The sequence below is a fragment of the Mercenaria mercenaria genome, chromosome 18, assembly GCF_021730395.1.
Source record: "Mercenaria mercenaria strain notata chromosome 18, MADL_Memer_1, whole genome shotgun sequence".
In the NCBI taxonomy this organism is placed as follows: domain Eukaryota; kingdom Metazoa; phylum Mollusca; class Bivalvia; order Venerida; family Veneridae; genus Mercenaria; species Mercenaria mercenaria.
In genome coordinates, this window is record NC_069378.1 from 35202563 (window position 1) to 35228204 (window position 25642).

At 36.8% G+C, this 25642-nt stretch overlaps 1 protein-coding gene and 1 non-coding gene across 3 annotated transcripts in view; one reads left to right on the plus strand and one right to left on the minus strand.

Annotated features, from left to right (window-relative positions):
* Nucleotides 1–25642, minus strand: part of LOC123538121 (N-acetylneuraminate 9-O-acetyltransferase-like) — a 62060-nt gene that overhangs the window by 29410 nt on the left and 7008 nt on the right. For both annotated transcript variants that reach the window (XM_053529574.1, XM_053529573.1), the window contains exons 2-11: nt 24965–25061; nt 21323–21509; nt 18562–18672; nt 17148–17199; nt 16182–16253; nt 14460–14550; nt 10270–10381; nt 8528–8652; nt 7371–7441; nt 6170–6302 (exon numbers count right to left, since the gene is read on the minus strand). In XM_053529574.1, coding sequence (XP_053385549.1) covers nt 6170–6302; nt 7371–7441; nt 8528–8652; nt 10270–10381; nt 14460–14550; nt 16182–16253; nt 17148–17199; nt 18562–18672; nt 21323–21509; nt 24965–25061 — 1051 coding nt within the window. The remainder of the gene's footprint in view (nt 1–6169; nt 6303–7370; nt 7442–8527; nt 8653–10269; nt 10382–14459; nt 14551–16181; nt 16254–17147; nt 17200–18561; nt 18673–21322; nt 21510–24964; nt 25062–25642) is intronic.
* Nucleotides 15186–15258, plus strand: Trnat-agu (transfer RNA threonine (anticodon AGU)). Its single transcript has one exon. It is a non-coding gene; the product is annotated as a tRNA-Thr (tRNA).

The following is a 25642-nucleotide window of genomic DNA, read 5'->3' on the forward strand; positions in this document are numbered from 1 at the left end:
AAATTAAAAAGTTGTATGAATGTATTTAAACAAGAGCTCGTCGAACACGAAATGCCCCCCTTGATGCATTTAGTAACTACATAAGGAACAAATTATATGCTCACTTATGCATGTGGTTCAAATTTGAAGGCTGCAGCTTGAAAAATGTGAAAGTAGGTCACTAGGTCAAAATTAAGGTCAAATTTTATTTCTGAACACAAAACTATGCAAGTGATCCAAATTTGAAGCCTGTACCTTCAGAAATGTGAAAGTAGGTCACTAGGTCAATCTCAAGATCAAAGTTAATTTCAGTACACAAAACTATGCTTGTGGTTCAAATTTGAAGGCTGTAGCTTGACAAATGTGAAAGTAGGTCACGAGGTCAAAATCAATGTCAAATTTTATTTTGGAACAAAAAACTATGCATGTGGTCCAAATTTGAAGTCTGTACCTTCAAAAATGTGAAAGTAGGTCAATAACAAGGTCAAAGTTTGTTTCGGTACACAAACCTATGCATGTGGTCCAAATTTGAAGACTGTAGCTAAAGAAATGTGAAAGTACGGTAGGTCACTAGGTCAAGATCAAGGTCAACTCATGTCAAGGTTCATCTTGCCACTCAAAACTATACATGTGGTCCAAATTTGAATGATGTAAGTTATGGACATGAATGTTCTAAGTTTTTCCCTATATAAGTCTATATGAACCATGTGACCCCTGAGGCGGGGCTTATTTGACCCTAGAGGGATAATTTGAACAACCTTGGTAGAGAACCACTAGATGATGCTACATTACAAAATATCAAAGCCATAGTCTTTGTGGTTTGGACAAGAAGATTTTCAAAGTTTTTCCCTATATAAGTCTATGTAAACCATGTGACCCCCAGGGCGGGGCCATATTTGACCCTTGGGGAAAAATTTGAACAATCTTAGTAGAGGACCACTAGATGATGTCATATACAAAATATCTAAGCCCTAGGCCCTGTGGTTTTGGACAAGAGGTTTTTCAAATTTTTTTCCTATATAAGTCTATATAAACCATGTGACCCCCGGGATGGGGCCATATTTGAGGGAAATAACCTGAACAATCTTGGTAGAGAACCACTAGATTTTGCTACATACCCAATATCAAAGCCCTAGGCCCTATGGTTTTGGACAAGAAGATCAGAAACTGTTTAACTGTTCCTGGCCAATGCGACCTTGACCTTTGACCTAATGACCTCAAAATCAATAGGGGTCATCTGCTGGTCATGGCCAACCTAACTATCAATTTTCCTAAAACTAGGCCCAAGCGTTCTTGAATTATTGCTCGGAAACCATTTAACTGTTCCTGTTCACAGTGACCTTGACCTTTGACATACTGACCTCAAAATCAATAGGGGTCATCTGCTGGTGATGACCAACCTGCCTATCAACTTTCGTGACCCTAGGCTGAAGCGTTCTTGAGTTATCATCCGGAAACCGTTTAATTGTTCAGGGTCACTGTGACCTTGACCTTTAACATACTGACCTCAAAATCAATAGGGGTCATCTGCTGGTGATGACCAACCTCCCTATCAACTTTCATGACCCTAGGCCCAAGCGTTCTTGAGTAATCATCCGGAAACCGTTTAATTGTTCAGGGTCACTGTGACCTTGACCTTTAACATACTGACCTTAAAATCAATAGGGGTCATCTGCTGGTGATGACCAACCTCCCTATCAACTTTCATGATCCTAGGCCCAAGCGTTCTTGAGTTATAATCCGGAAACCGCTTTACTATTCAGGGTCCCTGTGACCTTGACCTTTGACATACAGACCTCAAAATCAATAGGGGTCATCTGCTGGTGATGACCAACCTCCTTATCAACTTTCATGATCCTAGGCCCAAGCGTTCTTGAGTTATCATCCGGAAACGGATTGGTCTACATTCCGACCGACCGACCGACATCTGCAAAACAATATACCCCTCCTTCTTCGAAGGGGGGCATAATAAATTAAGATGCCTTATTTGTCAATAAGATTAAAATCGTATTTATGTTTTATATTATTTCTTTCCCCTTTCAAACCCTCCGAAAAGCATTGGATATAATGACAATATAGGCGTCCGACAAAAGTACAAAGTAATCCCAGATATCATTGATATCGTTACGTCGAACTTCAGATACGTCGATGCAATTTTTACAGTCCCTTGAATATCGAGTTAATGGTATTCGACTGTATTATGAACAGTGCTCCAGCGAGCGCGGAATAGAAGAGCGCGGCGCCTTGCCCCTTTCTCAAAATGCCCTGCAGTTTTTAATAGCGCCCTGTGCCCTTTTGAGTCTAGTAAATATATGCCTTACTGATGTGTCCTGTTTATTGTCCTCTCCCGCTGTGAGAGCTGCTTCGGTTATGCAATATACAACATCACTTATTACACCTGTCATCAATCATCAAGGTTACTTCCGTATACACGTGACCGCCTTTTAGGTCCGCCCCACATGTCGATCAAACTAATTAAGTGAATCGCGACAATTTCAAGGCATTATTTTGTTTTACATCTGTCAAGCTAGATATCGCGAGGGCGGGACTGCGCATGTGCTACACTTCTCTCAGCTTGTGAAGTCGATAATTAACTCAAAATATTTTCAGGATCTTTTTTGGGCATCCCTTTAGTAATTATCGTATTAGAAACAAATAAAACTTTTGATTTAGCAGTCGTTATCTAGATATAAGTATACTAATTTAAACAAGAGGGTCATGATGATCCTGAATTGCTCACCTGAGTAATATGAGCTACATGTTTCAAATGTCAAACTGATGATAAGATATTAAGAAAGTCAGTAGGTCACATTCATGGTCAATGAAATTCAGTTTTACGATTTGTGTGCAAAACTGTGTATGTCATCAAACTTTCAAGGCTGTATCTTAAACAAGAGGACCATGATGGTCCTGAATCGCTCACCTCTACCCACATGACCCAGTTTTGTGTATGACGTCGTTTTTTCTATTATTTGACATAGTGACCTAGTTTCTGACCTCATGTGACCCAGTTTTGAACTTGACCTAGATATTATCAAGATAAAAAATCTGACCAATTTTCATGAAGATCCATTGAAAAATATGGTCTCTAGAGAGGTCACAAGGTTTTTCTATTATTTGACCTACTGACCTAATTTTTGACGGCACGTGACCCACTTTCGAACTTGACCTAGATATCATCAAGATGAACAATCAGACCACTTTTCATACAGATCCCATGAAAATTATTGCCTCTAGAGAGGTCACAAGGTTTTTCTATTATTTGACCTACTGACCCTAGTTTTTGACAGCACGTGACCCACTTTCTAACTTGACCTAGATATCATCAAGGTGAACATTCTGACCAATTTTCATGAAGATCTCATGAAATATATGGCCTCTAGAGAGGTCACAAGGTTTTTCTATTTTTAGACCTACTGACCTAGTTTTTGACCGTGCTTGACCCAGTTTCGAACCTGACCTAGATATCATCAAGATGAACATTCAGAATAATTTTCATTAAGATCCCATGAAAAATATGGCCTTTAGAGAGGTCACAAGGTTTTTCTATTATTTGACCTACTGACCTAGTTTTTGACGGCACGTGACCCAGTTTCGAACCTGACCTAGAGATCATCAAGGTGAACGTTCTGACCAATTTTCATGAAGATCTTGTGAAATATATGGCCTCTAGAGAGGTCACAAGGTTTTTCTATTTTTAGACCTAATGACCTAGTTTTTGACCGCACATGACCAAGTTTCGAACTTGACCTAGATATCATCAAGATGAACATTCAGAATAACTTTCATACAGATCCCTTGAAAAATATGGCCTTTAGAGAGGTCACAAGGTTTTTCTATTATTTGACCTACTGACCTAGTTTTTGACCGTACATGACCCAGTTTCAAACCTGACCTAGATATCATCAAGGTGAACATTCTGACCAATTTTCATGAAGATCTTGTGAAATATATGGCCTCTAGAGAGGTCACAAGGTTTTTCTATTTTTAGACCTACTGACCTAGTTTTTGAAGGCACGTGACCCAGTTTCGAACTTGACCTAGATATCATCAAGATGAACATTCTGACCAACTTTCATGAAGATCTTGTGAAATATATGGCCTCTAGAGAGGTCACAAGGTTTTTCTATTTTTAGACCTACTGACCTAGTTTTTGAGGGCACGTGACCCAGTTTCGAACTTGACCTAGATATCATCAAGATGAACATTCTGACCAACTTTCATAAAGATCCCATGAAAAATGTGACCTCTAGAGTGGTCACAAGCAAAAGTTTACGGACGGACGGACGCACGGACGGACGGACGGACGCACGGACAGACGACGGACACCGCGCGATCTCAAAAGCTCACCTTGTCACTTTGTGACAGGTGAGCTAAAAACAAGAAAATAGGTCAGTAGGTCAAGGTCACAGTCAAGTGACATCATATTACTTAGGGTCATCAGGTAATTATAATTAAACAGTCTTGGAAATAGGATCAGATGATTTTTTAAGTATTTTTAATAGGTGGACGGATAGCTCAGTGGTTTGCACACTGGCCTTCCAATCCTGAGGACGGGGGTTCGATACCCGGCAGCTACTCGGGAATTTTCAGAAACGCTTTTCACTGTTTCCCACCCAACTAGAGGTGTACTGGTCAGGAATCCAGGCAATCCTTGCGTGTATCAGTGCTATACACTGGGCATGTTAAAGAACCAGGCTGTCTATTCGCAACGAGCTAGGCTAAGTTAGCCGGACATGCCTGTATCTGATTTCTGATCTCTCTGTCGTGGGGGCTTTGTCTCACTCAATCCCTCTGGTCTGATCGCTCTGTGTCTGTTCTAGTAGAGGATGAATTATGCGCTCTGTGTGGCTGCATTTGAACTATGTACACGCCTTTGAACGTGAAATTGATCATGAAAAGGGCGCTATATAAATCTGGTATAATAATAATAATAATAACTAAGTGACCCAAGGGCGGGGCCTCTTAAAACCCCAGGGGCATAATTTTGGTAGAGGACTACTAGACAATGCATCATACCAAATATCAAAAGCCTAGGTCTCAGACAAGAAGATTTTTAAAGCTTTTTCCTATATAAGTCTGTATAAAACTTGGGACCCCCAGGGCAGGGCCTCTTTTCACCCAAGGGGTATAATTTGAATAATTTTGGTTGAGGACCATAAGACAATGCTACAAACCAAATATCAAAGGTCTAAGTGTTGTGGTTTCAGACAAGAAGATTTTTAACTTTTTTTCCTATATAAGTCTATGTAAAACTTGGGACCCCCGGGGTGGGGCCATATTTCACCCTAAGGGGATAATTTGAACAATCTTGGTACAGGACCACTAGATGATGCTACATATCAAATATCAAAGCCCTAGGCCATGTGGTTTTGTACAAGAAGATTTTCAAAGTTTTCCCTATATAGGTCTATATAAACCATGTGATCCCCGGGGCGGGGCCATATTTGTCCCTAGGGGGATAATTTGAACAACCTTGGTAGAGGATCACTAGATGATGCTATATACCAAATATCAAAGCCTTAGGCCATGTGGTTTTGTACAATAAGATTTTCGAAGTTTTCCCTATATAAGTCTATATAAACCATGTGACCCCTGGAGCGGGGCCATTTTTGACCCTAGGGGGATAATTTGAACAATTTTGGTAGAGGACCATTAGAGGATGCTACACACCAGATATCAAAGCCCTAGGCCCTGTGGTTTTGGACAAGAAGATTTTTAAAGTTTTTCCTTTCGTTTGCCATGGCAATCAGAGTTCTGCATGGAATTCAATTCTTTGAACAATTTTGAAAGGGGGCCACCCAAGGACCATTCCTGTGAAGTTTGGTGTAATTCTGCCCATTGGTTTTCAAGAAGATTTTTTTTAGAAATTGTTGACAGACGACGCACGACGGACATCAAGCAGTCACAATAGCTCACCTTGTCACAAAATTTGGATGATAATCTAGGAATTAATTTATTACGGCCTAAAAAAATCTGCAAAGTATGTACAAGCATGCTTCCTACTAATCAATCTTATAAAATTTCTTCCAAATACCATCAGTAGTATACGTGAGTGTGAAAGAAACTTTATCTTAGAATCGCACGAGTAGTTCTGATAAACTTCTTTGTTATATAGGCACAGATAGCACAAAATCAGTATATCATAAAACATATTTCACAATAATACATGTAAACAAGATGGTGTTACCTATCACACAGGTAGAAGTAAGCCATGATTATCCCCAGTTTTGAGAGAGATGACAACACTTCATACAATGACTGGGAATGTTCTGCTACAGGTTGCTCCATGCCATTGGTACCTCCATTTCTCTGGCCATTCTCTACAAGACATTCCATTTAATTTTACTATATAAACTGAGCTTTCCAAGTCTGGAGACAAAACTAAAGCTGCTTTTTAGAAAAGCGCATGTCTCCCACAACTGCCTAATCATCTGAATAGCAAGTCTGTATTATACTGTTTACTCACAGAAAATATAATATACCTTTGATAATTTTGGAGTAAGTTTTGGAGTAAGCGGCCTATCGGTAAGTTTTGGAGTAAGCAGCCTATCCGTAATTCAAGGGCCATAATTCCGAAGTGCCTGGGCCGATTTGGCTAGTTGTCGAACTCGGCCAAGGACTTATTGGCAAACACACTTTGTTCAAGATTGGTGAAGATCGGATGAGACGGACGGATGGACACACACACACAGACAGGAATAAATCAATATGTCTCCCACCACACAGTGGTGTGGGAGACATATAAGTTTTGCCCAAACATGGATATGTATTTATGAATAAATCAACTGTAAGTCTATCTTTGCTGTATAATTATTTACTAATGCTATAAACCTATTTAACAATTTAACAAGAGCTGTCCGCAAGACGAAATGGCACAATTGTGTGTGTGTGTGTGGGGGGGCATAATTTGGCCAAAATGCATGTCAGAGTTATGGGACTTGATGCTATCAGTTTCAAAGGTATATGCCTTTGAATGAAAGCCCTATGTACTTGCATATGCAAAACTTTAACCAAGGTGTGAGGCCGAAGCCAGAGCAAGTAAAATAGCTGGACTATAGCTCCGAATAGTGGAGCTAAAAATGCCTATTTTTAATATTTTTCCAGACAGTTGGAAAGAACTCTAATAAATATTGCAGTGCATCAAATTTGAATACATGATCATCAATTTGCAACCAGGAAATTTTTTCTCAGTATAGCACATACAGTAGGGACTGATACAAGGCAATGAACTGAGCATTTTTGTCTAAGACATAATGTAAGACTTCAGTCAACATTTACATTCTGAGTAGGGTGCAATTGACCAAAACTTCCCTATACATCCAGCTGTTCAGAAAGTATCATTTTGTTGACTTTATTACCAGTCGGAAGACGCAAGAATTGAAACAAACCTGTTCTAATTTTAACACCATTCCTTCTCATCCTTCTTCTGTATATAACCAGAGCAAACATAGATATCATACTGAAACAAATCAGTAAAAAATAGATATCATACTGAAACAAATCAGTAAAAAATAGATATCATACTGAAACAAATCAGTAAAAAATAGATATCATACTGAAACAAATCAGTAAAAAATAAATATCATACTGAAACAAATCAGTGAAAACATAGATATCATACTGAAACAAATCAGTGAAAGCACAGATATCATACTGAAACAAATCAGGGAAAACACAGGTATCATACTGAAACAAATCAGGGAAAACATAGATATCATACTGAAACAAATCAGGGAAAACACAGATATCATACTGAAACAAATCAGGGAAAACAGAGATACCATACTGAAACAAATCAGGGCAAATATAGATATCACACTGAAACAAATCAGGGAAAACACAGATATCATACTGAAACAAATCAGGGCAAACACAGATATCATACTGAAACAAATCAGGGCAAACATAGATATCATACTGAAACAAACCAGGGCAAACATAAATATCATACTGAAACAAAAACCAGAGGAAACATAAATATCAAACCTAAGCAAACACAGATATCATACTGAAACAAATCAGGGCAAAACTTGCAGGGTGGCATTTCACTACAACAGTTAATATTTTTACCATGTTTTATTTAAATATTTCATACCATGTCATGAATGTACAGACAGGATAAATGGATGGATGGAAAGATGGATGGACAATGCCAAAACAACATTCCCCAACCTTTGGTCAGGTATAACAAATATTATTCTTAATGTAGAAAACAAAATACTATCATACAGAATTGTCTGGAGTTTCTCAACTCTCTGTATAATATCTAGAAGTGTATAAATAACAGTTGCTACACAATGTCATTGTCTGTTTTATTTTTCATTTGGCTATGACTATGACAGATTAATTTTATCAATGCAAGTGTCTTTCCATGATAAAAGAAACACTAATTAGGAACATTGTGCTAAATAAATTATTAATAGCAATTTATTAATATTTTTGAAACAAACAGCTATCAGCGGAAAACAAGTATTCCTTACATTGTGCATCATCCTACATCATCGTCTACAGAATGATTATGTGCATTGTACAAACATATACCTACCAGACAAGAAAGAAAGCTGCCACAATAATCTGTAGAGTGGTGGTAGGTTCTGGATTGCTGCAACATGTACCATCATTGTGGTTCATGTGGTTGTTACAATACATGTTCATCAACATCTGAACATCCTGTATACATATACAAGTCATTAATTAGTTCAGATCAATTCAAAAGTTTTGGAAGAAGTCACTTAAGGAGAATTAGGGAAACTTTAAAGAGGTCAGGAGACATTAATGTACAGTCTAACCTGTACTAACGGTCACCTCTAATCAGCAGTCACCTTAGTTAAATAGTCACTTTCAAGTCCTCCAGTGCATTTTCCATTTTTAAAAGTCTTTAAGCAGTCACCTGACTTCTGCGGCCAGCGGCCAGTTATTTACCTCCCAATTAGTCATTAATCCTTGTTTGTCCTGTGTTAGGTGGTCACACAAAGCGGCCGTATAATCTACTAATCATCTATAATTTGTTTCTTTTCACAAGATTAATTAAATAAACAAACAGCAACTGCATGGTTAATCTGGGATTAATCAGCAACTAGGTAAAACAGTAAGCTGACGTCAGCATGGTTAATCTGAGATTAATCAGCAACTAGGTAAAACAGTCAGCTGACGTCAGCATGGTAAAACTGGGATTAATCAGCAACTGTGTAAAACAGCCAGCTGCTGTCAGCATTGTTAAACTGGAATTAATCAGCAACTGTGTAAGACGGTCAGCTGCTGTCAGCATAGTTAAACTGGGATTAATCAGCAACTGTGTAAGACAGTCAGCCGCTGTCAGCATAGTTAAACTGGAATTAATCAGCAACTGTGTAAGACAGTCAGCTGCTGGCAGCAGGGTTAAACTGGAATTAATCAGCAACTGTGTAAGACAGTCAGCTGTTGTCAGCAGGGTTAAATTGGAATTAATCAGCAACTGTGTAAGACAGTCAGCTGCTGTCGGCATGGTTAAACTGGAATTAATCAGCAACTGTGTAAAACAGTCAGCTGATGTCAGCATGGTTAAACTGGGATTAATCAGCAACTGTGTAAAACAGTCAGCTGCTGTCAGCATGGTTAAACTGGGATTAATCAGCAACTGTGTAAGACAGTCAGTTGATGTCAGCCTTGATTCCTGGGATTAATCAGCCACTGTGTAAGACAGGCACCTGATGTTGGCATGGTTTTTCCATGATTAATCGGCAACTGTGTAAGACAGTCAGCTGATGTCAGGCCTGTTTTTCTGGGATTAATCAGCCACTGTGTAGGACATGCACCTGATGTTGCATACTTTTACTTGGATTAATCAGCAATTATGTAAGACAGTCAGCTAATGTCAGCATTGATTCCTGGGATTAATCAGCCACTGTGTAAGACAGTCACCTGATGTTGACATACTTTTACTTGGATTAATCAGCAACTGTGTAAGACAGTCAGCTGATGTTAGCATGGTTTTCCTGGGATTAATCAGCCACTGTGTAAGACAGTCAGCTGATGTTGGCATACTTTTTCTTGAATTAATCAGCAATTGTGTAAGACAGTCAGGTGATGTCAGTGTTGACTCCTGGGATTAATCAGCCACTGTGTAGGACAGTCAGCTTCTGTCAGCATGGTTTTCCTGGGATTAATCAGCCACTGTGTAAGACAGTCACATGATAAGTATTTGTACAGGATATATGAGTAAGTCAAATGCTGAGAACAGATAGACACTTTTCATTCAATCTACTAGTTGACAAAGAATTGTGTAAAAAGATTGTTAGTTGGCCTTACCAGCTGTAAAGGTGTAGAAGACAGATGTATACCATCCACTAACTCCTTCTTCATTCCTTGAGCTACCAACCTTGATGAACTCCAAATCTTTGCTGAACTTTGTAACTTAGCACTGCAACAGAGGACAACCACAACCTGACTACTTGCACATTATGTATATGTTTTTTCGGATTTAACGTCTTTTTCAACAATTTTTCAGTCATATAAATGATGGTGTCTACTTGTAGCAGTGAGCACAATGAACAACTTTATAGTGCCGCATCACTGGAATATCACGCCATAGACACATGACATGATACCCCACCCAGTCACATTATACTGACACCAGGCTGACCAGTCCTAGCACTACCCTGTTAATGCTGAGCGCGAAGCGAGGAAGCTACTAGTACCATTTTTTATTTACGTCTTTGGTATGACAAGGTGCCGGGGATCAAACCCACGACCTCCCACACTCGAAGCTTGAACATTAATATGTAGTAACAAAAGAGACCTCATGGCCCTAGATCACTTATCATAGTTTTACAGCTCAAACATGTTTTTTTTTTTTTTGGGCTTCAGTTCTGATTGAAATATTTTGATTGTATGGTCACCATAGGAACAATTGTGTGAAATTTTTCTGAAATCTAAACATTTCAAACAAGAGCATTTTCAGTGTCCTCTCTATGCTTACATGTCCACCATTTGAATGCAGTTCGGCATGTTAGCATGTTAACTATTCAGTGTGTCAGCTATATATGTTGTTAATTTCATTAGAAGTAACATTTCCAGAACAGTACTTCAGTTATGTAAGAGAAGGCAGTTAACAGTGTTCCTGGATTCTGTACCACTACTAACCTGTTCTCCATAGTAACTGCCAGCTTCTTCACATGGATCCAAGATGGGGAACAAATGATTTCGGACATTAAATGTGGTAGGGTATATCATTGCTTTCAAATGTTAACAACAGTTTATGCTATTTATCAAATCGTCATAGAGAACATACACCTTGCCTGGGACTTGAACTCAAAAACCCAATGTTGCCTAGTTATGAAATCTCCCTACTGAGCTAAGAAGGCAAGCTATTTTAAGATCAAGTCTAATGAAGATCAAGTAGAAAAGGTGGCCGCTTATGTGTTAACAAGGTCTTTCTATGATCTGACCTAGTCACCTAGTTTTTCAAACCTGAGCTAGATTTCATGGAGACAAACATTCTGACATCAAGCAGAAAGTATGACCTCTACAGTGTTAACATGGTTATTTTCTATAGTTAAATCTAGCAACCTAGTTTTTTACCTCAGGTGCCTCACATTTGAATCTGCCATAGTTTTAATAGAGACAAATATTCTGACAATGAATTATCGTGATCAAGTAAGAAATGTGGACTCTAGAGTGTGAACAAAAGCTATTCAGGATTTAATCTCGTGACCTAGTTTGTACCTCAGGTAACCCAATTCTGAATATGGCCTAGACTTCAGAGAGACAAACATTCTAACAAAGATTTATGATTATCAAGTATAAAATGTAGAATCTAAAACGTAACTAGAGTTATCACTAAAGGTGATGAATGTACCCCCCGCATGCACTGACACAGTACATTGCAATTTGGCGCACGCAAGACTGCATAATTATGTGGACTGTATGTATATAGACTGTATGTATACAATATAGTAACAAAAGACAAAGTCCCATAACTATGCAGAATATTTATCTAAAAGAACGTCACATGCACCATGCACAACTAGGGTTGGTACTGATCACTTGTGTGAAGCTTTATTAAATTGTGTGCAAGGGTTCGGAAGATTAGACGCGCACAAGATTGCATATGCTGACTGTATGTACATAGTATGTTAAGAAGAAACAAAGTTCCATAACTCTGCAATTTTTTTTTCTGAAAGAACCTAACATGTCCCATGCACAACTACTGTTGTTACTGATCACTTGTGTGAAGTTTCATTAAATTGTGTCAAGGGGATGAGGAGAGATGGTGCGCACAAGATTGTGTCTATGTATATAGTATAGTAACAAAAAACAAAGTCCCGTAACTCTGCAAAAAAAATTCCTGAAAGAACCTAACATGTCCCATGCACAACTACTGTTGTTACTGATCACTTATGTGAAGTTTCATTAAATTGTGTCAAGGGGATGAGGAGAGATGGTGCGCACAAGATTGTGTCTATGTCTATAGTATAGTAACAAAAAACAAAGTCCCATAACTCTGCATTTTTTTTTTCTAAAAGACCTAACATGCCCCATGCACAACTACTGTTGTAACTGATCACTTGTGTGAAGTTTCATTAAATTGTGTGTCAAGGGGATGAGGAGAGATGGTGCGCACAAGACTGTGTCTACAGACAGACGGACAGACAGACAACCTGAAACCAGTATATCCCTCCTTACAACTTTGTTTTTCTGTGACCTAGTGACATAGTTTAAGACCTCAGGTAAACCAGTTTTTTTCTGACCTAGATTCTATTAAGACAAACATTCTGTTAATTCTTATGAAGATCAAATGGAAAATGTGGCCTCCACATTTTTTTCTTTGATCTGACCTAGTGACTTAGTTTAAAAATTATGGTAACCCCATTTCATAAAGAGAAACATTCTGACAAATTTTTTGAAGATCAAGCAGAAACTTCAACCTACAGCGTTAACAAGGTTTTTATATGACTTGACAAAGTAACTTTTGAACTAAAATAACACAGTTTCAAATCTGGCTTAGATTTTTTATCGAAATACATTCTGATAAAGCTTTATGAAGATGATGTAGAAAATATGGCTTTTAGAGTGTTAACAATGATTTCCAGTTAAATGATCTAGTTACATCACTTTTGACTCCAGATGACCCATTCACATAGATTTCATTGAGGGTGATATTTTGGCAAAATTTCATTAAAATTGGGCCAAGGTAATTGAAACCTCTAGTGTGTTAACATTTCAAGTTGCTGACGACAACGAAGGAAGATAGACACAAGGTGATCACACTAGCTCACCTTCAGCACTTTGTAATCAGGTGTTCTACCAAGAGGGCCAACATGGCCCTAGGTTGCTCACCTGAGAAACACACCATAACAGTGTAAACATGCTTGATCTAGTGATTTCATGGAAGCAAATATTCTGGCAAATTTTCATTAAGACTGGACCAAAAATGTGGTCTCTTGAGTTTTAAACAAGTATTTTCTTAGATATGACCTAGTGACCTAGTTTTTGACCCCAGATGACCAATATTCAAACTTTTCCTAGATTTTATCAAGGCAATCATTCTGACCAAATTTCATGAAGATCAAATGAAAAATACAGCCTCTATCGAATACACAAGGTTTTTCTTTGATTTGACCTAGTGACCTCCTTTTTGATTCCAGATGACCCGTATTCAAAGTCATCCTAGATTTCATCAAGGCAATCATTCTGACTAAATTTCATGAAGATCAATTGAAAGATACAGCCTCTATGGCATACACAAGGTTTTTCTTTGATCTGACCTAGTGACCTATTTTTTGACCCCAGATGACCCATTCAAACTCGTCCTAGATTTCATCAAGGCAATCATTCTGACTTTATTTCATGAAGATCAACTGAAAAGTACAGCCCCTATTGCATACACAAGGTTTTTCTTTGATTTGACCTAGTGACCTAGTTTTTGAACCAAGATGACCCATATTCAAACTCGACTTAAATTTCATCAAGGCAATCATTCTGAACAAAATTTATGAAGACCAATTGAAAAATACAGCCTCTATCGCATACACAAGGTTTTTCTTTAATTTGGCCTAGTGACCTAGTTTTTTACCCCAGATGACCCATATTCGAACTCGGCCTAGATTTCATCAAGGCAATCATTCTGACCAAATTTCATGAAGATCAATTGAAAAATACAGCCTCTATCGCATACACAAGCTAAATGTTGACAGACAGACGACAGACAGACAGACGCCGGAAATCCAGCGATCAGAAAAACTCACCTGAGCATTGCAGGTGAGCTAAAAATGCCTTTTTTGTACTTTAAACCATTAGCAAAACATAACCTACTGTTGTTATTCTATTTTTAATGCTCCAATGCAAATCTGAAAATTGTACATCAATGTTCACTTCATGAATTATGATATAACTATGTAACTTTCATGTGGAATGTACAGCATTTAGTGTGAACATGTTGAAACAGCAGTAATACAGTAACCACGGGACTTATCCCCCAACAAAATCACTGTACTTACAAAACTTCCAGTGCCACTTTATTATAGCGATCTATCTGTTCATTTGTGATCATAGAACGATTTGCATACAATCTTTTCTCTAACACAGGATCTGAAAAAGTCATAAATCTGTAACTCTCATACAAAAAATTAAGCTGTGAAGAAACAAGTTTAATGTTAATTAGACCTTGAATTTTTTCATTCATTGTAAACAAGAGCACCATGATGGCCCTACATTGTTCATATCACCTGAGTTTCACAGACTGCTTGAACAACTTTGGTAGTGTTGCATATAGAAAATATCTGTGCTGAAAGCAAATGCTGAAATGCATAAAGATATATGACAGACTATCAGATTTTCAGTCCAAATGCCATGTTGGTTGAAAAAGGGTTTTCAGCTAATATACTAGATTAACATATATGGAGTGCAAATCTGCAATTTCAAAACAGAAATCAGTTGATGGAGAAACTGGAACTTTTCAGACACCATGTTCCAAAGGATCTTTTTACAGATTTTATTATTCATCAAAACTAAGGCAGAGCATCTTAATGGAGACTCCTTCTTAAAAAAATATTACTACAAATACATAATACAAAGGCCCTGGTGGCCTTAAGTCGCTCATCTTAAATTGACTTTTTGATGGATGACACAATGATTTTTAACAAATCAATATGCCCCGAAGGAATTTGGTAGAGGGTCACCTAAGGAACAATGCTTTTAAATTGTAGCGGTTCTTGTATCGGGTGGCCTCGGTAGCTCAATTGGTAGAGTGTTGGCACAGTAAGCCGAAGGTCTGAGGTTCGAATCCCGGTCGAGGCTGCACATTTTTCCTGAGACTGTTACAAAATTATCATGATATTGGGGTATTTGGGAACTCGTCCGGGATGCTCACCCTTGGAGCCCATGCAGGGCGAAGCAGTTTGGCTGGGGTGTGCATCTGAATTCGGTTAACAGTCTGCGGCAGACATTGACCAGAAGTGCCAATGTCTCACAATAAGAGGGAAGGTGTGTAGCGGTTCTCGTCCGAGGTTCGAATCCCGGTCGAGGCTGCACATTTTTCCTGAGACTGTTACAAAATTATCATGATATTGGGGTATGGAGATTTTTTTACAGATTTCCAAGTAATCATATAGGGAAAACTGTCCCTGCCTCGAGGCAGCCATGTTTTTTTAACAAAACAGAAAGATTTGAAGGAATCTAGAAGAGGGACACTGTTGTGAAACCATTTTGAAATAGAGCAAGCAGTTTCAAAGTTTTCCATACAGCCTTATAGTTTTGAGACAAAGATTTTTCATTTAAGTTGCCATTGCAACCAGAATGTGGCACAGATGACCTAATTTTAAGAAACATTACTGTGAAGTTTGACTGAAATTAATATAGCAGTATGGTGTTTTTTTTTAAGATTTAACCTCAAATAACCCAATCTGAGATTTCACACAGACATTCTGACAAAACTTTAAGAAGATGAAGTACAGACTTCAGTGGTTTTCCCATTTCAATGACCTAGACTGAGGGCAACATTCTGACCAAGTCTCAATAAGATTGTGAAAAATTATGACCTCTAGAGTGTTAACTGTTGATGCCAAATGATTGACACAGAATGAACATCTGATCAGCTTGGACACTTTGAGCTCAGGTGAGCTAAAACAGGTTATTATGCATGAACTCATTAACAATATCAATACATTATACTTCTGTATTATATACGACATAAAATACATGTAATAATGTGAATAGTTTACCTTGAAGTGCCCATATGATGTCTGTGGATTCTTTCATCTTCTCAAAGTAAGGAACAACGTAGGTCAAGTTCGCTAAAAAGCAAAGAAAACTGTCTATTTTTTCATCAACATTATAAACAAGAGCTGTAATAGGAGACAGCTTGCTCGCCTATTTCGATGCTGGATTGTGAAACTGGGCACATCTGAGGAAGCTGGAGCTGTCACTAGTGTTTAATGACTCCAATAAGAATGAAGATATTGAGTGATGATGTTGAATAACTATTTTAAGTTTGAATCAAATCCATTTAGTAATAACTGAGATTAAGAGTGAAAGTGCATGAAAACTTTAACCTGAAATTCTAAGTAGAAGAGGGGCATAATTCAGGAAATATCAGGAAAGGTATAGACCTTGTGTAATATGATGTGGGTGGTAAGGTGGAACAACTATTTTAAGATTGAATCAAATCCTTTTAGTAATAACTGACATAACTGAGATAGAGTGAAAGTGCATAAAAACTTTAACCTGAAATTCTAAGTAAAAAAGGGGGATAATTAATAAAATACTGGTGTGAGAGTTTATGGCCCTTGTGCCTTATGATGTGGGTGATGATGAGGAATAACTATTTTAAGTTTGAAACAAATCCATCAAGTAATTACAGAGATAATGTGAAAGTGCATCAAGACTTTAACCAAAGTGCGGACGCCGGGTCGAGTAGGACAGCTCTCCATACTTTGTATAGTCAAGCTAAAAACTGTATTAACATTTGCATTTTTTTTGTCAAAACAACCCTGCAACACTACTGAAAGGCCATATCTATGAACAAATATGGTAGCTACTGTAACAACACTATGAATTGTCTCTCCGCAAACTTAAGTTATATGCAAAATAAGAACTTATGAAATTTTTCTTTCTTTCAAAACATTTAATACTAGTTTTCATATTCTTTTAAAATGAACTGAAAGAACAGAATTGCTGAAAAAACATACCTTCGAAGTTTTTTAGTGCATCTTTGCTGGCATTAAATTCTTTGATTATCCACTGAAAATTAAAAGTAATTATACAAGTTCTTCTTACAGATCAAAAGCTAGTCATCCTTTGTTTATATTATAGTTGCTAACTGCCAGTGGAATCAAAACTATAGAATATTACGCAAACTCTCTTTCTTTACTTAAATATATATGGCTAAAAATATAAATTAAAACAAGTGCTGTCTGTTGACAGCGTGCTCGACTATTAAGTATGAGGTCAAAATATTAAGAAATTTCTATGTCAAAAAAGGGTCATAACTGAGCTAAAATCTTTGTCCTAGTTATGTAGTCTTGCCTTATGGAGATTATGATGGTAAACAAAAGGTCAAAATTTCAAAGATATATGTCAAACAGTTAAGACAAAATATAGACAGGAACGAAAAATTTAACTGATTTGCAAGTCCAAAATGGGCCAAATTGAGCCAATATCTTTGACATAGTTACATACCCTTGACTACAGATGGCGATTTTGACAATGAACAAGATTTCAATGTTTCAAAGCCACATGTCAAACAGTTTTGAAGGAACACGGACTTGTGTGAAAACTGAACCACTTTCCAAGTCCAAAAAGGGCCATAATTCAGCCAGAATACTTGACAGAGTTATGTACTCTTGCCTACAGATAGAGATTGTTATGGTAAACAAGTGATTAATGTTTCAAAGCCATATGTCAAACAGTTTACACAAAATATGAACTGGTACAAAAACTTCACCAAGATTTTAAGTTAAAAGGGGCCATAATTCAATCAAAATAGTTGACAGAGTTATGTACTCTTGCCTTAAACTGGACATGGTGATGGTACATGAGTGTTGAAAGTTTCAAAGCTAATGTAAAAAGGTTTTATCACAATGTGGACTTTTTACAAAAACTAAATCAATTTCCAAGTCCAAAAAGAGGGCCAAAATTCATCCAAAATACTTGACAGAGTTATGTACTCTTGCCTACAGATAGAGACTATTATAATAAACAAGTGATAAAAGTTTCAAAGCCATATCTCAAACAGTTTACACAAAATATGAATTTGTATGAAAAAACTTAACATAGATTCGTAAGTTAAAAGTGGCCATAATTCAGATAAAAGCCTTGATGGAGTTATGTATTCTTGCCTAAAACTGGACCTGGTGATCGTACACAAGTGATGTAAGTTTCAAAGCTATATGTCAAAAGGTTTTGTCAAAATGTGGACTGGTATGAAAAACTTAACCGAGGTGTAATGCCGAGGCCGTGGTGAGTAGGATAGCTCTCCTTATTCTTTGAAAAGTCAAGCTAAAAAACCTTTTTTACTTCAATCTACAGGAAAACAAAAAAATAGATAAAATGATGTTCATTTCACACTGCTGTTTACTGCATCTATACTGTAAGATGAGATACCGTTGCACTTCCTGTTACAATGAGATTAGGTCTGTCTCTTGGTCCATTCAGCATCCAAGACTTGTACATCTTATGCATGTCAGTATTTACAAATGGCATCCAAATAAAATCCTGCAAAATAAGAAATGAAAATAAACACTTTGTGAAAGACATTACAATGGCAGGGTGATATGTGCATGTGTACTGTTAAACAGTACTTCTACAAAGCTTATGTTTAGCTGACATTTGGCTGATGTTTAGGTAATGTTTGGCTGATGTTTAGGTAATGTTTAGCCAATGTTTGGCTGATGTTTAGTCAACTTTTGGATGATGTTTAGTTAATGTTTAGCCAACGTTTGGCTGATGTTTGGCCAAAGTTTGGCTGATGTTAAGCCAACATTTGGATGACATTTAGCCAACATTTGACAGATGTTTAGTTAATGTTTGGCTGATGTTTAGCCAACATTTGGCAGATGTTTAGTTAATGTCTGCCTGATGTTAGCCAACATTTGGCAGATGTTTAGCTACTGTTTGGCTAAAGTTTAGCAGAAGTACCTGATGAGTGCAGCAAAAGAGTTATACATGTATATCATAACAATTACACTAACACAGAAGGTATATTGGTCTGTTCATTAACAGAGCTCTTCTACATGCTTTTGTCTGGCTCAAACCAATTCAACTTAATCATTCAAAACAGAACAGGAGGACCATGATGACAATAGCTTGCTCTCCTCTCCCTGAATGACCTTGAATATGTCATGACAAACTGTATTATGGAAGATAACAAGAAAAGTTTCATGAAAATACATAAACAAGAGCACCGCCTTGCGGGTGCTGACGCTCATCTGATTTTTTTTGTATAATACAAATATTGTCCTACCCATGATTTTCTAAGTCTAAAAAGGGCCATCACTCTTGCAAAAAGCAGGATAGAGTTATGTTTCTTGATGTACAGTGTCCACTTATAATGGTGAAAAACTGTTGCAAGTTTTAAAGCAATAGCTTTGATAGTTTATGAGAAAAGTTGACTTAAACATAATATTCAACCAAGAAAATGATTTTTCTAAGTCCAAAAGGGGCAATAATTATTGCAAAAAGCAGGATGGAGTTATGTTGCTTGCTGTACAGGGTCAGCTTATGATGGTGAACAAGAGTTGCAAGTTTTAAAGCAATAGCTTTGATAGTTTAAGAGAAAAAGTTGACCTAAACATAAAACTTAACCAAGAAATCTGATACTTTCTAAGTCCAAAAGGGGCCATAAATCTTGCAAAAAGCAGGATGAGTTATGTTTCTTGCTGTACAGGGTCAGCTTATGATGGTGAACAAGGGTTGCAAGTTTTAAAGAAAAAGCTTTGATAGTTTAGGATAAAAGCTGACCTAAACATAAAACTTAACCAAGAAAACTGATTTTCTAAGTCCAAAAGGGACAATAATTCTTGCAAAAAGCAAGATGGAGTTATGTTTCTTGATGTACAGGGTCTGCTTATGATGGTGAACAAGTATTCCAAGTTTCAAAGCAAAAGCTTTGATAGTTTAGGAGAAAAGTTGACCTAAACATAAAACTTAACCAAGAAATCTGATATTTTGTAAGTACAAAAGGGGTCATAAATCTTGCAAAAAGCAAGATGTAGTTGTGTTTCTTGCTATACAGGGTCAGCTTATGATGGTGAACAAGTATTCCAAGTTTCAAAGCAATAGCTTTGATAGTTTAGGAGAAAAGCTGACCTAAACATAAAACTTAACCAGGCAACGCCGACGCAGACGCTGACGCCGACAACCGCTCAAGTGATGACAATAACTCATCTTTTTTTTTCAAAAAATCAGATGAGCTAAAAATGTCATTTCTATTGTTAATCTTACTAAGGTAGTTCAGCACATTCGGATCAAATTTTTTTCTTGAATGTAGAATTTGATTAAACTCAAGATTTTTCAAAACATTCAGAATATACTTAGAAAATTCAGCAAATAAAAAAGATTGGGTTGTGTGCCTGATTTTTTGCTAGACTGATTTGAAAAATTTGGACCTCACGCAATTTTTCATACTGGGAGTCCATGGGAAAATCATAACTTATAACATTTTTGCAAACAGAAATTTTTCTACAATGTATATTTTAATGAAACTTCTCACAGTTGTAAATAAACATATGGCCTATAATGTGGTGAAATAAAATTTATAGGTCAGTATGCTTATTTTTGAGAAATCTGACCATGTTTAGAGTGAACCGCACATTTCACGCCAATTTTAAGACATTATTTTGAATTATTTAACGTGTCAGATGTTTTAATATCATATTTTAACTTAAGAAAGATAGTAACAGTGCCATTGTAGTAAATTTACTCACAGGTTGCCATTAATTCATAAAATGATTTTCATTCCCGTACGCCGAATCCAGGCTTTATTCTACGTTTTCCGGATAAACGACGTTACGCCATCACTTCTGGTTTATCAAATGTGCAGAACTACATTAACATAGTAAGACAGCTCTCCAACAATTTGTATTGGCAAGCTAAAGATGGCACAGACTGAACTATGCTTCACTACCCACTACTTTAGAAACCCTCTCATTTCTCATAAAAATGCATTTTAACAGCTGAAAGGTGTTATATAAACAGCAATTGTACACCCAGAACCACAAAAAGGAAGAGCACAAATTATACTTTTCTATAAGCATTTACCAATGATATATATATATATATGTATGTAACCCCATAGCAATAATTTACAACCTAATTATCCTGGCATGGTTCTGAATAGATTTGTAGATATTTCAGTTTAACTTACCACTCTAGCATTTATATGCTTGTCATGAAAGTTGATATCTTCATGTGCCTTGTATTGTAGCACTGGTTTATTACTGAGCAGATTTACAAATTCAAAGTAGAGTTGTCTTATCCTTGAATCTCCAAGAAATGTGATGTGGTTGTGACCGCCCCAGTACGATATGTAATGCATACACATTCTAGAATCCCTGTACAGAAATACAATGTTAAAATAACAGCTAAATAAAACTGTTTTATTTGACTGAAAAGTTATTTTTAAACAAGTACATATTCAATCGTGTTGTAAAAAAGGCTTTCAAACATTATCATACATCTTTAATAAATTCTTAATTAATAACAAAATACAGTAAAAATATTCATCTTACATAAAATCTATACACAAATCCAAATTAACATTAAACCAGATGTGTGTCCACAGGACACACGTGCCCCCCAATCCTGTCACTTGTACGGTTTCATGACTCTAGGTGAAATATTTTTAAGACATATGCAACACAAACTTTTTAGCACTTTAAGTGTATTTTTTCCATAAGTGAAGGACTGTAACTCTGGCTTGGCTGAGTGAAATCCCAAAAGAGAACATACATGTAGCTTTACATGCTATATATTAATCCTCTAATATTTATTGACTCTCGCTTAAGTACAATTTGATATACATGGGACACAAACTTCTATCTTTTGACAAAGTCAAGGGTTATAACTCTGGTCATGCAAAGTGAAATAAAACTAGAAATGTGTCCATGGGACACAGGTGTCCCCTTTACATGACAAAGGACACAGATCAACTTTGGGAAAACAATATGTTGCTATTTAAAAAAAAATGCATAAAATAACCATTTTTTCCTAGGTCAGGAGCCGTAACTCCTACAATACTGAATGAATCCGGATGCAAAACCCCAGGTGCACAACTGCACATGCTGACCAACATTTCTGTAAACTTTGCTGACTCTAGGTCAATAATTTTTGGAGCTACGTGCGACACAACATTAAAATGACCAATTTTTAACTAAGTCAGGGGCCATAACTCCTACACGACTAAATGAATCCGGACCCAAAACCCCAGGTACACAACTGCACATGCTGACCAACATTCCTGTAAACTTTGGTGACTCTAGGTCAAATACTTTTGGAGCTACGTGCGACACAACATTAAAATGACCAATTTTTACTAAGTCAGGGGCCATAACTCCTACACAACTGAATGAATCCGGACGCGAAACCCCAGGTGCACAACTACACATGCTGACCAACATTCCTGTTAAGTTTTGTGACTACGTCAAATACTTTTGGAGCTAGGCGTGACACAACATTCTCGGAAGGACGGATGGACGGACAAGGGCAACATTCCTAGATGGTTTCATGACTCTTGGTGGAATTTTTTAAGATATTGGCAACGAAAGCTTACAATCACTTTATGTGTATTTTTCACTAAGTCAAGGCCTATAACTTTGGTCTGGTTGAGTGAAATCCCAGACAGAATACCAGGTGCGCATCTCACATGCTATATAACAATCCCATAATGTTTTACGATGTAACTCATTGCAGACTTGGAGCGGTCTTCTGCGCATGCCCGAAAGTGATTATCAATTGTAGCGCTTGGCAAAAATATGCATATTTTTGCATGTCCGCATGCATTTAGTGTACAATATGCATAAAATACTGACTAAAGGTTAGGGTTAGTATCACCATGGTTACAAAATATATACAGTGAAGTCCGCTTATTTGCATACCCAATTTGTCAAAGCAAAATATGCGAATAACCGGGCTATTCGTTTATCCGAATATACGTATATGGCTTCTGTTTCGGTATGCTTCGGCTGCTCTAGGCGCAATGGTTATTACTTTGAATCAATACGGCAACATTAATTAGAAAATGTGTCACTAATGGAGTGATTAATCATACCTGTGTATGTTTTAAACAGATAAAGCTGTAAACGACAATATATTTTATTTACCACTGACTGGACTTTACCCGCGAATCGTACAGATATCAAAACGCCATGCCGGTAATTTTCCATTCCACGAGCACGTGCGACCTATCGTAATGCCTAACTTACAACGCCGTTACTTTTGTTCATCGACAGGTATACAAAAAACGCACGTCACGCATTCAGTTTTTTATTTTATCGCTTCAAATTTTCAACACCGATTGAGAAGTAATATAGTTTGAATTCTATAATGATTTAAAAAAGGTTTTAACAGAAATGTTTGCAAAATTCTATAAAAACGGTCGAATTTTCATAAAATTACTTGCAAAATTTCAAACAGCGCGATCCTAAATACTTATTACTTTCTAAAAGTAAATAGATGATACAAACTATGGGCATAAAATTCAGACTTTTGACCAGAAAGTACAAAAACAGAATAGAAAAATCTTAAATAATGAAAAGGCAGCAGCAATTTAAAAATATGAAGTAAAACGATTTTTGCACAGATTTCTGTTACGCGACCTCGTGAACGTACATAGAAAATGCGGTTAAAAACAAAACAATAATGTTGTTGCATATTTTTAATAAGTTTTGAATGAATCTTTGTACATGTACATGTATTTTTTGACACAACACTTTATAATAAGATATTCTTCTCAAACCATTTTGTAATTTCCTTCAGGGCAAATAGGTCACAGGGGTAAGAAATCCGCTATTATAGTTTGACACGTTTACCTGTCAGTTTATACGGGATATTGCACATTTGCTTTAACAAATTAAAAAGAACCTTTTTTATTGATTGTTACAACACTAGATCTACTTCTCAGCACTTAAGAACCGAGGCGGTACGATCAAACAGTGATGTGCAACATGGCGCGAAAACATGACGTAATGCCACGAAAATCTCGGGGAAACTATACAGCTTTGATCTCCACTTCTAATGTCATGATACCAACAAATTTTTTTTAGCTCTTTGAAGGGGTGTTAATTGATGATGAAAACAAGGCCAATTACATTTTTTATCAACAGAATAATTACCGATAATCGTCAAGGATTTTTTTTTCGCTTTCAACGCGGGTGGGTGGGGGATGTTACCCGACATTCATTCCGCAAAAACGTACAACAAAAGGTCTTAAATTCTTGTGCAGATCGATAAAAGTGTAACAATACGTCACCTATAAAAGTGTAACAATACGTCACCTGTACATACTTAACGTACTTAAATTACAAATTTACCTGAGTGATTCACACGTTGACGAATTTGTCACGCACCGATTGTCACCTAGGTGACGTGAAACAGCTGATCGGCTAGAGTAATTCACAGTAAATTTTCGGCATCTTTTGATCATTTTTATCGCTGTTTGCGACCATAAAAAATTAGTGGACTTTTAGCCAAATGTTTTATGCAATTAAACGGGATGGATTAAAAATTCAGTGCAATTATGCGAAAAACTTTAAAGGTAATTATATAGGGATCGATCGGTGCTTCAAGTTCGTTTGCGAATATCCGGGATATGCGATTAACAGATATGCAATTAAGTGGAACGTACTGTACATTTAAGATATTTTCGTTCAAATTTAGTTAATCCGGTATGTACCGGAGTCTGTAATTTATACCGGCGCTCACAACAAAATATCGTTCACAACATAAAACTTGTTAAATTCTTCCATTAAATATTCTTAAAATAGTATATAGATGTATGCAGTGAACTTACTCTAGATTATATTTGTGAGTCATACAACCATACGGCTGCCATACACCATACCCGGGAAATCTTCCATCACTTAGCAACCATTTACAGGAATCATTACCTATAAAAACAATACACAAAGTCAGAGTAAAAATATCAAATCAGAAAAATTTTTATGATAAACTGTTTTTTGAAACTGACCTGTTTTTAAGGAAAGTCTGCAACTTATTTTGAAAAATCTGCAGTGGTAAAAAACAACCCTGTTAGTCAGGTTGCCTTTTTAAACAGATAAAGTACCTTAGCAGTGGTTGCATTTTTCCATGCTTATGTCATTCCATTTGTAACTATTGTAAACTTGTTGCAGAATAAAGTGGAAATGGATTTCTTTCGGAAACCGTAACAGAGCATAATGAAAGAAGTCTAGAGGTCTGGTAATCAATATACTTGTACTGTTAGTACATGTACTGAGTTACCAGTGCATACCATAATTGCTAGGGAAAAGCTGTTATCAATTGTCATAAGTTGACAATATTACGTAGTTTTTTGTAAATATTAGTAACTGTTTTTTTTAAAGAAATAGCTCTCACTCAGGTTGGAGACATACTGAATATGAAATTTTATCACCGATTTCGGTTATTCACAATTATATACTTTAGCAGTAAAACAAATTCAGCAATTTATGAGCACAATCCAAATATAAAA